Source organism: Gorilla gorilla, chromosome 20 (genome assembly GCF_029281585.2).
Source record: "Gorilla gorilla gorilla isolate KB3781 chromosome 20, NHGRI_mGorGor1-v2.1_pri, whole genome shotgun sequence".
Lineage (NCBI taxonomy): Eukaryota > Metazoa > Chordata > Mammalia > Primates > Hominidae > Gorilla > Gorilla gorilla.
This window is the reverse complement of record NC_073244.2, coordinates 58,176,120-58,188,304: the sequence shown is the minus strand read 5'-3', so window position 1 is coordinate 58,188,304 and position 12,185 is coordinate 58,176,120. Positions and strand designations below refer to the sequence as shown.

The following is a 12,185-nucleotide window of genomic DNA, read 5'->3' as shown; positions in this document are numbered from 1 at the left end:
GGGTTCCTGGGTCCCTCTGAAGAGTGGGTGAGGGCTTCCTCTGATCCCCCAACCCTTGTCTTATGACTTATCCCCCCACTCCCAGCCCCTGCCAGGAATACGCTTCCTTCAAGGCAAGAAAGACTGAAGCCAGACTTGATTACTTTCTAATAGGAATGATGGGGATACCAGGTAAAGATCAGGGGTGTTGCAGAGAAGAGAGGCAGGAATCCTGGGTGAGGGCAGGGGCTCCCTGGGTCCTGCTTGCTCTCAAGAAGGAAAAAGCTTCCTTTCATCAAGAAGAACTTAAGTTAGACTTGCGGAATGACTTCCTAATAGAGATAAATGGGCATTGGATACCAACGAGAGGCATGTGAGGGGAGAAACAAGGTAAGGGAAGTTTGGGCAAAGGGGTCTCCAGGGGTCCTAACCACACTCTTATTAAGCCTGCAGAGAAAGGATGAGGGGCACCGTGAGGAGGCAGAGAGCCAGACTCAGGCCAAGGACTTTCTAATCTTTTAAATATTCATCCTTTTGCAACTGGAAGGAATGAGGCCAGACTTGCAAATAGAGGGGTGTAGACTTGGAATATTTCTGGGGGGCGTCTAGGTGCTGGAGAGGAGGAGGCATCTCCTGTCTGTCTCCCTAATTTCTGCTCTTCCTTGTAATGGAACAACCGGAATTAGACTTGGCAGAACTTACCAAAAAGTCTATCCTTTCACGTTTATTTATGTATTTTTAAATGATATATTTATTTATTCATTTATTTTTGGAGACAAAGTCTCTCAGGCTGAAGTGCAGTGGCACGATCATAGCTCACTGCAGCCTCTAACTTGGCCTCAAGCAATCCTCCTGCCTCAGCCTCCCAAGAAGCTAGGACTACAGGTGCACGCCGCCACATTTGGCTAATTTTTTTTTTTTTTTTTTAAAGATATGAGGTCTTGCTATGTTGTTCAGGCTGGTCTCCAACTCCTGGGCTCAAGCAATCCTTCTGTCTCAGCCTCTCAAAGCACTGGGATTGCAGGTGTGAGCTACTGTACCTGGCCTTTATTTATTTATTCATTGAGACAGAATCTTGCTCTGTCACCCAGGCCGGAGTGCAATGGCACAATCTCTGCTCACTGCAACCTCCACCTCCTAGGTTCAAGTGATTCTCGGCTCACTGCAACCTCCACCTCCTGGATTCAAGCAATTCTCCTGCCTCAGCCTCCCGAGTAGCTGGAATTACAGGCATGCACCATCACCCCTGGCTAATTTTTGTATTTTTAGTAGAGATGGGCTTTCACCATGTTGGCCGGGCTGGTCTTGAATTCCTGGCCTCAAGTGATCCTCCCGCCTCGGCCTCCCAAAGTTGTTGGGATTACAGGCATGAGCCACTGCGCCCGACACCTACGTTTATTTTTAATTAAACAATGGAAACATTTTCTATTTTCCTTGTAAGAAACTCGTAGCTTTCCTGTAATCATACAAACTGGCATTTATTATGTGTCAAAAGAAACTCATTGGCCGGGCGCGGTGGCTCACGCCTGTAATTCCAGCACTTTGGGAGGCCGAGGCAGGCAGATCACGAGGTCAGGAGATTGAGACCATCTTGGCTAACGTCATGAAACCCCATCTCTACTAAAAATACAAAAAATTAGCTGGGCGTGGTGGCGGGCACCTGTAGTCCCAGCTACTCAGGAGGCTGAGGCAGGAGAATGGCGTGAACCCGGGAGGCGGAGCTTGCAGTGAGCCGAGATTGTGCCACTGCACTCCAGCCTGGGCCACAGAGCAAGACTCCGTCTCAAAAAAAAAAAAAAAAAAGAAACTCATTTAATCCTCACAATAACCTCCAGGAGATGGTGTCCTATGATGCCCAGTTATAGATAAGGAAACTGAAGCCCAGAGAGGTAAAGTCACCCACCCGAGGTCACACAGCTGGGGAGCAGCAGAGCTTAATGTGATGCCAAGTCACGCCTCCTTAAACACTTCCTTCCACCATCCAGTCCCCTCATTCCTCCCTGGAGCCCCTAAATCCAACCTATCCCCTGAGGTCACCATCATTGTCACCTTAGTGTCACCTCCCAGACGTCTTCCAACATATCTCCTAACAGAAACTGTTTACATACCAAAAAACGTAGAGCTTTTGTCAAAGCTTTGCTTTTTACAAATTCTAGTTTCTTGGGTGAGGTCCCAGAGACTATGCCAGTCAAAGTGTGGCCTCCTAGCCAGCAGCACCACATGACATGGAACTTGTTAGCCATACAACTACTTGGGCGCGACTGCAGGCTGGAATCAAAAGCTCTGGGAATGGGACTCAGTCATTTGGGCTTTCACAAGCCCTCCAGGTAATTCTGAGTCACTCATACTATATATATTCTGCACTTTTCTGTTTCTGCTCAATGCTATATCTTGGTAATGATTCTATATAGAAATTTGACTCATTCTGTTTTAACAGCTGTATAGTATTCCATTGTATACATTCATTCTTTCATCTAATATTTCTTTTTAAAAAATAGACAGCTGGGTGCAATGGCTCATGCCTGCAATCCCAAAACTTTAAGAGACTGAGGCGGGAGGACTGCTCAAGCCCAGGAGTTCGAGACAAGCCTACGCAACACAGGGAGACCCTGTCTCTACAAAAAAATACAAAAATTAGCGGGGGTGTGGTGGCATGTGCCTGTAGTCCCAGCTACTTGGGAGGCTGAGGTGGTAGGATCACCTGAGCCCAGGAGGTGAAGGCTGCAGTGAGCCGTGATCGTGCCACTGCAGTCCAGCCTGGTGAGACAGTGAGACCTTGTCTCAAAAATAAAATAAAAAAGACCAGGCACAGTGGCTCACGCATGCAATCCCAGCACTTTGGGAGGCTGAGGTGGGCAGATGACTTGTGGTCAGGAGTTCGAGACCAACCTGGCCAACATGATGAAACCCTGTCTCTACTAAAAACACAAAAATTAGCCAAGTGTGGTGGGACATGCTTGTAATCCCAGCTGCTTGGGAGACTGAGGCAAAAAAAAAAATCACTTGAACCTGGGAGGTGGAGGCTGCACCACTGCACTCCAGCCTGAGCAGCAGAGCTAGATTCCATCTCAAAAATAAATAAATAAATAAATAAATAAATTTCATATACATACATATATGTGTATATACATGTGTATATATATGTGTGTATATATGTGTATATATATGTGTGTATATATATGTGTATATATATGTGTGTGTATATATGTGTATATATATGTGTGTATATGTGTGTGTGTGTGTGTCTGTGTGTGTATATATATATATATAGAGAGAGAGAGAGAGACTGGGTCTCGCTATGTCACCTAGGCTGGTCTTGAACTCTCGGCCTCCAGCGATCCTCCCGCCTTGGCACTTCCAGAGTGCTGGGATGATAGGCATAAGCCACCACACCCAGCCCATTAAATATTTCCTGAGCACCCACTTTGTGCCAGGCACTGTTCTAGGCACTGGGTAGGGGTGCACCTGTGAGCTAAACAGACAAATCTCTGCGTTCCTAGGGCTGACATTCTAGTGAGATTCAACAAACAAATGATACCTTGATGTATACTTTTATTTTATTTTAGTTGTTTTTGGAGACGAAATCTTACTGTCGCCCAGGCTGGAGTGCAGTGGCGTGATCTCGGCTCACTGCAACCTCCGCCTCCCTGGTTCAAGCAATTCTCCTGCTTCAGCCTCTTGGGTAGCTGGGATTACAGGCACGCACCACCACACCTGGCTATTTTTTGTATTTCTAGTAGAGACGGGGTTTCACCATGTTGGCCAGGCTGATCTTGAACTCCTGACCTCAAGTGATCCTCCCTGCCTTGGCCTCCCAAGGTGCTGGGATTACAGGCGTGAGCCACCGAGCCCGGCCTGATGTATAATTTTAAATCAAGAGGTCATTACTGATATGTAGAAAAAACCCAAAAAGCAGGGCAACGGGGTGCACAATGACAGGGGAGCTATTTTGGAAAGGTGTCAGAGAAGAGATCAGGTCACCAAAGATCTGAATGAAGCAAGGAAGGTATGTGGGGGAAACATTCTCCTGAGGTAGGCGCATACATGGTATGTTCGAGGGATGGTGGCAAGGCCAGGCGTGGCTAGAGGGGAGTGAGCATGCCAGTGATTTGTGGCGGACATGACATGGGGTACATGGTAGGTCCGAGAGTTTTTTTTTAGTTACTTCCTGATGCTGCCCAATTCAGCTGCTTTTTTGAGTTCTGCTCAAAGATGACTTCACTGTGAGCATCTCAATATACCCAGGGCAGGAGCCCAGAGTGGAAGGATTTGTTGACCTTCCTCAAATAAACAGGCCCGAATGGGGGCTTCTGTTCTAGGGGGATGGGAGAGGCTGGGCCCTGGAGAGACTGGGATGGGGCGGGGGGGTTGTGGCTGCCGGGGAGCCGGCCAGTCTTTCTGCCCTAAATAGGCAGGGCTGGGTGCCTGCCCTCCCAAACCGTCCTCCCCACTTCCCTCCCTCCTGCGGTCCAGACAAGCCACTTTTGTCTGAGGGTCAACCGTCAGCCCGAGGCTGCCTGCTGCTACCCGGCCTCACTCAGACCCATGTGAGACTTTTTCTGGCTCTGACCCTCTCTTTTCTAAAATGAGATTAAGTCCTAATGTCTTGGAGACCCCATCCGTGAGAAGTGCTCTTTTCCTGCAGCAAGAAGGATCCAGGGTAGACTCATGGAAATTTCTTTTTCTTTTTTCCTTCTTTTTTTTTTTTTTTGACAGAGTCTTGCTGTGTTGCTTAGGCTGGAGTGCAATGGTGTGATCTCGGCTCACTGCAACCTCTGCCTCCTGGGCTCAAGCAATCCTCCCACCTCAGCCTCTCTAGTAGCTGGGACTACAGGCGCAAACCACCACGCCCCGCTGGTTTTTGTATTTTTAATGGAGACGAGGTTTCACCATATTGGCCAGGCTGGTTCCAACTCCTGACCTCATGTGATCCGCCCGCCTCGGCCTTCCAAAGTGCTGGGATTACAGGCGTGAGCCACTGCGCCCGGCCTGACTCCCGGAAATTTCTTATGGCAATGAGGAAAGGTAGACCCACTGGAGCTTCCTGGTGGGAGTGGACCAAAGGCAGAAGGAGGATGTGGTCTCTAGGGCAAAGGAACGTGCTGGGATGGCTGCTGCAGTACCAGTAAGGCTAGACTCACAGGACTGTCTAGGAGGCTTGGGAGGTTCTTTCTGAAGGGAGAGCAAAGACGTTTATGAGTCGTGGTCAGCCTATTTTACCCATATGGGGGAAAGAGGCAATCTGCAGCAGGAAGGACTTAAGGAAGACTCACAAAAGGACCTTCTGTTGGTGATAAGGGGCAATGGGCGTATCTGAGAAAGAAGGTCAAAGACGGGGAGAGGCTGGGTGCAGTGGCTCATGCCTGTAATCCCGGCACTTTGGGAGGCCGAGGCAGGTGGATCACCTGAGGTCAGGAGTTCAAGATCAGCCTGGGCAACATGGTGAAACCCTGCCTCTACTGAAAACACAAAAATTATCTGGGCGTGGTGGCGGGCGCCTGTAATCCCAGCTACTCAGGAGGCTGAGGTGGGTGAATTGCCTGATCCCGGGAGGTAGAGGCTGCAGTGAGCTGGGATCACGCCACTGCCCTCCAGCCTAGGCGACAGAGTGAGACCCTATCTCAAAATAAATAAATAAATAAATAAAAATAAAAAAAGAAAAACTTGGAGAAGAAGGCAGACCTATGACTAAGAGATCTGGGGGTCCTGGACACCACCTTTTAGCAGTAAACTGTCCTTACAGCAATCCTGAAGTTAGACTCAAAGAGGGACATTCTAATCAGGGTTGAGGGGCTCTGAGCACAGATTGGGGGTAGCAACTGATAAAGACAGGGCAAGAGATGGGGGTTTTCTGAGTCCTCATCACACCTAAGAGGGAATGAGATGGGGCTGCAGCATGAAGGACTGGAGTTGGAACGTCGGAAGGACTTTCTAATGGGGATGAAGAGACACAGATCTTGAGGGGGTCCTGGGACTCAGGTACTGCTTTTATCCTTTGAAGCGAGAGCCTCATTGTCAAAGTGAAACTCTGCCCATGAGCTCATGGAATAGGGGACCAGTCGGCAGAGGACTGGGGGCCTTCTGACCATCCTTCTCTCCCTATGCCTTCAGGAGGCCCTGCCTGGTCTCGTCTGGGACCTGGGACAGCAGCTGGGAGACCTGAGCCTGGAGTCTGGGGGCCTGGAACAGGAGAGCGGGCGTAGCTCGGGTGAGCATGGATGGAGGGGTAGGGTTTGCCTGGGATGCCTCCATGTTCCCCGTATCCCTATTTCTCAGGCCCCCCGTGTCTCTCCCCACGCCATCTCCTCGTTTCCCCAGCTCTGGTTTTCCCACCCAAACCCCCTGAAGTCTCTCTGCTTCTCCTGGAAATTTAGGCTTCTATGAAGATCCCAGCTCTACAGGAGGTCCAGATTCACCACCCTCAACCTTCTGTGGGGACAGTGGCTTCTCTGGATCCAGCTCCTATGGTCGCCTGGGTCCCTCTGAGCCCCGGGGCATCTATGCCAGTGAGAGGCCCAAGTCCCTAGGTAAGGTGGGTGAGGGTGGGGCCCTGGGGCCAGGGAAAGGACAGTAAGAGGATGGTTGTGGGCACAGACTTCTGAATCGGGCCTGGATTCCAATTCCAGCTGTGACATTTCCTTTTCACGTGATTATGAGCAGGTCTCTTATTTCTGGGTCTCTGTTTTTCCATCTGTTAAAATGAAATATGGCTGGGTGCGGTGGCTCACGCCTGTAATCCCAGCACTTTGGGAGGTGGGTGGATCACTTGAGGCCAGGAGATTGAGACCAGCCTAGCCAACATAGTGAAACCCCGTCTATACAAAAATTAGTTGGGTGTGGTAGCGAACACCTGTAATTCCAGCTACTCGGGAGGCTGAGGTGGGAGGATCGCTTGAACCTGGGAGGTGGAGGTTGCAGTGAGCCAAGATTGTGCCACTGCCCTCCAGTCTGGGTGACAGAGCAAGACTCTGTCTCAAAATAAATAAATAAATAGGCTGGGCACAGTGGCTCATGCCTGTAATCCCAACACTTTGGGAGGCCAAAGCAGGTGGATCACCTGAGATCAGGAGTTCGAGACCAACCTGACCAATATGGTAAAATCCTGTCTCTACTAAAAATACAAAACTTAGCTGGGCGTGGTAGTGTGTGCCTGTAGTCCCATCTACTCTGAAAACTGAAACAGGAAAATTGCTTGAACCCTGGAGGTGGAGGTTGCAGTGAGCCAAGATGGAGCCGCTGCACTCTAGCCAGGGTGACAGAGTGAGACTCCATCTCAATAAATAAATAAATAAATAAATAAATAAATAAATAAAATAACAGTGCCTCAATAGCCAGGCATTGTGGTGCATGCCTGTATCCCAGCTACTTGGGAGGCTGAGGCAGGAGGATTGCTTGAACCTGGGAGGCAGAGGTTGCAGTGAGCTGAGATGGTGTCACTGTGCTCCAGCCTGGGTGACAGAGCAAGACTCTGCCTCAAAAAGATAAAAATAAAACACCAACCACACACACACACACACACACACACACACACACACACACACACACACAAACAGTGCCTGCCCTAAGGGGATATTTTTGAATATTCAGTGAGCCTCTGCTCTAAGGCATTGGACTTGGTGCATGGCAGTCACTGGTAAACAGGAACTGCTGTCATTCATTCATACAAGTAAGTTTTTGAGCCCCCACTATGTGCTATCTAGCAGTATCCCAGGAGCAATGAACAAAATGAACAGTAATGAACAAAACAGGCAAATCCCTGCCCTCAGGAAACTGCCAGCCTAGTTGGAGGAATAGATAAAATACAGGATAAATGGCCAGGCGCGGTGGCTCATGCCTGTAATCCCAGCACTTTGGGAGGCCGAGATGGGCAGATCACGAGATCTGGAGTTCCAGACCAGCCTGACCAACATGGTGAAACCCCGTCTCTACAAAAAATACAAAAATTAGCTGGGCGTGGTGGCACGTGCCTGTAATCCCAGCTACTCAGGAGGCTGAGGCAGGAGAATCGCTTGAACCCGGGTGGCAGAGATTGCAGTGAGCTGAGATCATGCCACTGCACTCCAGCCTGGGTGACAGAGCGAGACTTCGTCTAAAAAATAAATAAATAAATAGATAAATAGATAGATAGATAGATAGATAAATAAACCAGGATAAATAAGTAAAATATCTAGGGTATGAAATAATGCCATGTGCTATGACAAGAAATAAGCTGGGGAAAGGGACTCAGAAGTGTCCCTTTGAGTTTGGGGAGGGAAGTGCAATTTTAGAAAATATGGCTGGGGAGGGCTTCACTGAGACTGTAGCATTTGAGTTGTGCCCTGAACTAAGTGGGGCAGTGGACCTAGCAGATATCCAGAAGGAAGAGCATTCCGGGAATCTGGAATCTGGAATGGGAAGCAGAAAGGCTCTGAGGCCAGAATGTGACTGGCGCCTGCTTTCAGGAGGCCAGTGTGGCTGGAGTCCTATAAGTAGAGGAGAAGGGTCAGCTCAGTGGTTCATGCCTGTAATCCCAGCACTTTAGGAGGCTGAGGCGGGAGGATTATTTGAGCCTGGGAGTTGGAGACCAGACTGGGCAACACAGTGAGACCCCACCCTACAAAAAATCAAAAAATCAGCAGGGCATGGTGATGCGTTCCTGTAGTCCCAGCCGTTCAGAAAGATAAGGCGAGAGGATCCCTTGAGCCCAGGAGCTGGAAACTGCAGTGAGGTATGATTGCGCCACTGCACTCCAGCCTGGGTGACAGAGCAAGCAAGAACCTGTCTAAAAAAAAAAAAGGCCAGGCGCAGTGGCTCACACCTGTAATCCCAGCACTTTGGGAGGCCGAGGCGGGAGGATCACGAGGTCAGGAGATCGAGACCATCCTGGCGAACACGGTGAAACCCCGTCTCTACTAAAAATACAAAAAAATTAGCCGGGCGTGGTGGCGGGCGCCTGTAGTCCCAGCCACTCAGGAGGAGAATGGCATGAACCCGGGAGGCAGAGCTTGCAGTGAGCCGAGATCGGGCTACTGCACTCCAGCCTGGGCGACAGAACGAGACTCCGTCTCAAAAAAAAAAAAAAAAAAAAAAAAAAAAGGGGGTAAGATGTTGTGAGAGTTGGAGAGGCAGAGGCAGGACAAGTCACACAGGGTCTTGTAGGACCCTGTAAAGATTTTATTATGAATTTTACAAGAAGGAAGGTGTGAGAGCAGGGTTTTTGCTGAGATGAGGATGGAAGGGAGGGAGGCAACCCGCCCCTTCCGGGCTGGATGAGAAATGGGAAAGGACTTTGAGAGCCCCTCCACTCTCTCTTTTTTTTTTTTTTTGGCCTTCCTTCCCTAGGAGACGCCAGTCCCAGCGCTCCGGAGGTGGTGGGCGCGCGGGCAGCGGTGCCGCGGTCCTTCTCAGCGCCCTACCCGACGGCAGGGGGGTCCGCCGGCCCGGAGGCCTGCTCCTCGGCGGAGCGGCGGGCCCGCGCCGGGCCCTTTCTGACGCCCAGCCCGCTGCACGCCGTGGCGATGCGCAGCCCGCGGCCCTGCGGCCGCCCTCCCACCGACTCGCCCGACGCGGGGAGCGCAGGGCGGCCCCTGGACGGCTACATCTCGGCGCTCCTGCGCAGGCGCCGCCGCCGGGGGGCGGGCCAGCCCCGGACCAGTCCCGGGGGCGCGGACGGCGGCCCGCGGCGCCAGAACAGCGTGCGCCAGCGGCCGCCCGACGCGTCTCCGTCCCCCGGCAGCGCGCGGCCCGCGCGGGAGCCCTCGTTGGAGCGCGTCGGGGGCCACCCCACCAGCCCTGCCGCCTTGAGCCGCGCCTGGGCGTCGTCGTGGGAGTCGGAGGCGGCACCCGAGCCCGCTGCGCCGCCCGCCGCCCCCTCACCCCCCGACAGCCCGGCTGAGGGCCGCTTGGTGAAGGCGCAGTACATCCCGGGCGCGCAGGCGGCCACCCGAGGCCTCCCTGGCCGCGCCGCCCGCCGCAAACCGCCGCCGCTGACCCGCGGCCGCAGCGTGGAGCAGTCACCACCCCGGGAGCGTCCCCGGGCCGCCGGCCGCCGTGGACGCATGGCCGAGGCTTCGGGCCGCCGCGGCTCGCCCAGGGCCCGCAAGGCCTCGCGCTCCCAGTCCGAGACCAGCCTGCTGGGCCGCGCCTCCGCGGTCCCTTCGGGGCCCCCTAAGTACCCCACGGCGGAGCGGGAAGAGCCTCGGCCGCCACGGCCACGCCGCGGCCCAGCGCCCACGCTGGCGGCCCAGGCCGCAGGGTCCTGCCGTCGCTGGCGCTCCACTGCGGAGATCGACGCTGCCGATGGGCGCCGCGTGCGGCCCCGAGCCCCTGCGGCGCGTGTTCCCGGCCCCGGCCCGTCCCCGTCAGCTCCCCAGCGTCGTCTGCTCTACGGCTGCGCGGGCAGCGACTCCGAGTGCTCGGCTGGGCGCCTGGGGCCCCTGGGACGCCGGGGGCCTGCGGGAGGCGTCGGCGGGGGTTACGGGGAGAGCGAATCGAGCGCCAGCGAGGGAGAATCGCCTGCCTTCAGCTCTGCCTCCAGCGACTCAGACGGCAGCGGTGGCCTTGTGTGGCCGCAGCAGCTGGTGGCGGCCACCGCGGCCTCTGGGGGCGGAGCAGGTGCAGGGGCGCCCGCAGGCCCCGCCAAAGTCTTCGTGAAGATCAAAGCTTCCCACGCGCTCAAGAAAAAGATACTGCGTTTCCGTTCGGGTTCTCTCAAGGTCATGACTACAGTGTGAGTTTGGGGATTTGCTTGGGCTCCCCCTTCATGGCCTCTGCACCTCCACACTCCCAACCACTGACCCTTCCACATCTACCTTCCAAAGACCATCGTTTTCTCTGCTTCCAAAGACCCCCCTCACTCTCCCCACTCCTAACAGTCTTGGTTGAAAAGGCTCCCCCACCACCACCGAGAGGAATGGGGATGAGCCCTGTTTGACCCAGTTCAGCTTCTAGCTTGGAAGCCCTTGGGCAAGACAGTTCCCCTTCTCTGGGCGTCACTTTCCTCATCTGTACAGTAAGTGTCCATGTATGCAAAAGGGGTAATTCGGTTTGAATTTCCCCGTTTTAGTTTAGAAGCCTAGTCTGTTTGTTCCCCTTCACCGCTCTCCCTCTCATTGCTGATGAGCCCCCTCATTCCTCCTTTCCTTGCCCAGCTATGGCCCCCTCTCATTCACAAAGTGCCCCCTCCATGTCCCTGGACCCTTAAGATATCCCCTTGGCAATCTGGTCAGACTCTGTGTCTGACTCAGGTGGTTCCTGCAGAGTGCCCTGGGAAGGGAAGGAGCACTGATTTGGGGGTTTTGAGGGTCAAGTAGGGGTTGGTAACACCTGGAAAGAAGGACTCTTTCACTTCGATCCCTGGACAATTATGGAGGATTCGGAGGTAGAAGAGGGGAAGGAAGATGGTTTCTATCTCATGCCCCCCACTCCCTGTGAGAGGGAATGGGGGAAGCCTGATGACCCTCAGCTGTTCCAATCTAGTATTTTTTTTCTTTTTTAAAATTACTGTATTTATTATGACGATGGTGACTCCCCAGTGCAAAGGGGGGCCAGATTCTGTGTGTTTCTCTAACCTCTTTGTAAATAAATGCACAGTGTAACATATGTGGTGGACTCTCACTGAATGGTTAAATGGGAGAAATGCTCTTTTGCCTTTGGACTGACATTCATTGAGCAACTTCTGTTTGCTGTGGATATGGCAGTTTCCTGGGAGGTCCCAGGGTGAATCTCAACATCATCTTCCTACCATTGGCTATTTTACATCAAGGAATCTAACCTTTGATTGGGTTATGTTTGGTCATAAATACGATTTCAGGTGGGATATGATGGCTCATGCCTATAATCCCAGCACTTTGGGAGGCAGGGGTAGGGGGATATCTTGAGCCCAGGAGTTCAAGACCAGCTTGGGCAACATGGTAAAACCCCATCTCTACAGAAAATACAAAAATTAGCTGGGTGTGGTAGGTCATTCCTGAACTATCAGCTGCTCAGGAGGCTGAGATGGGAGAATCATGTGAGTCTGGGAGGCCCAGGCTGCAGTGAGCCATGATTGTGCCACTGCACGCCAGCCTGGATGACAAGCAAGACCCTGTCTCAAAAAACAAAAAAATATGGTTTCACAAAAATGGGAACAGCATGGGAAACAGACAGTCCCTAAATCCCCTCTCTGACGGTCATCATAATCAGCAGTTCGACGTGCATCCTCCCATGTTTATGTGTTTGCGTATATA

General features: G+C 52.5%; 1 protein-coding gene across 1 annotated transcript in view; it reads left to right on the top strand.

Moving 5' to 3' along the window:
• The window catches only part of DACT3 (dishevelled binding antagonist of beta catenin 3), a 14,387-nt gene extending 2,202 nt beyond the window's left edge, over positions 1-12,185 (top strand). The window contains exons 2-4 of the mRNA XM_055369815.2: positions 6,091-6,187; positions 6,354-6,506; positions 9,301-12,185. Coding sequence (XP_055225790.1) covers positions 6,091-6,187; positions 6,354-6,506; positions 9,301-10,691 — 1,641 coding nt within the window. The 3' untranslated portion in view covers positions 10,692-12,185. The remainder of the gene's footprint in view (positions 1-6,090; positions 6,188-6,353; positions 6,507-9,300) is intronic.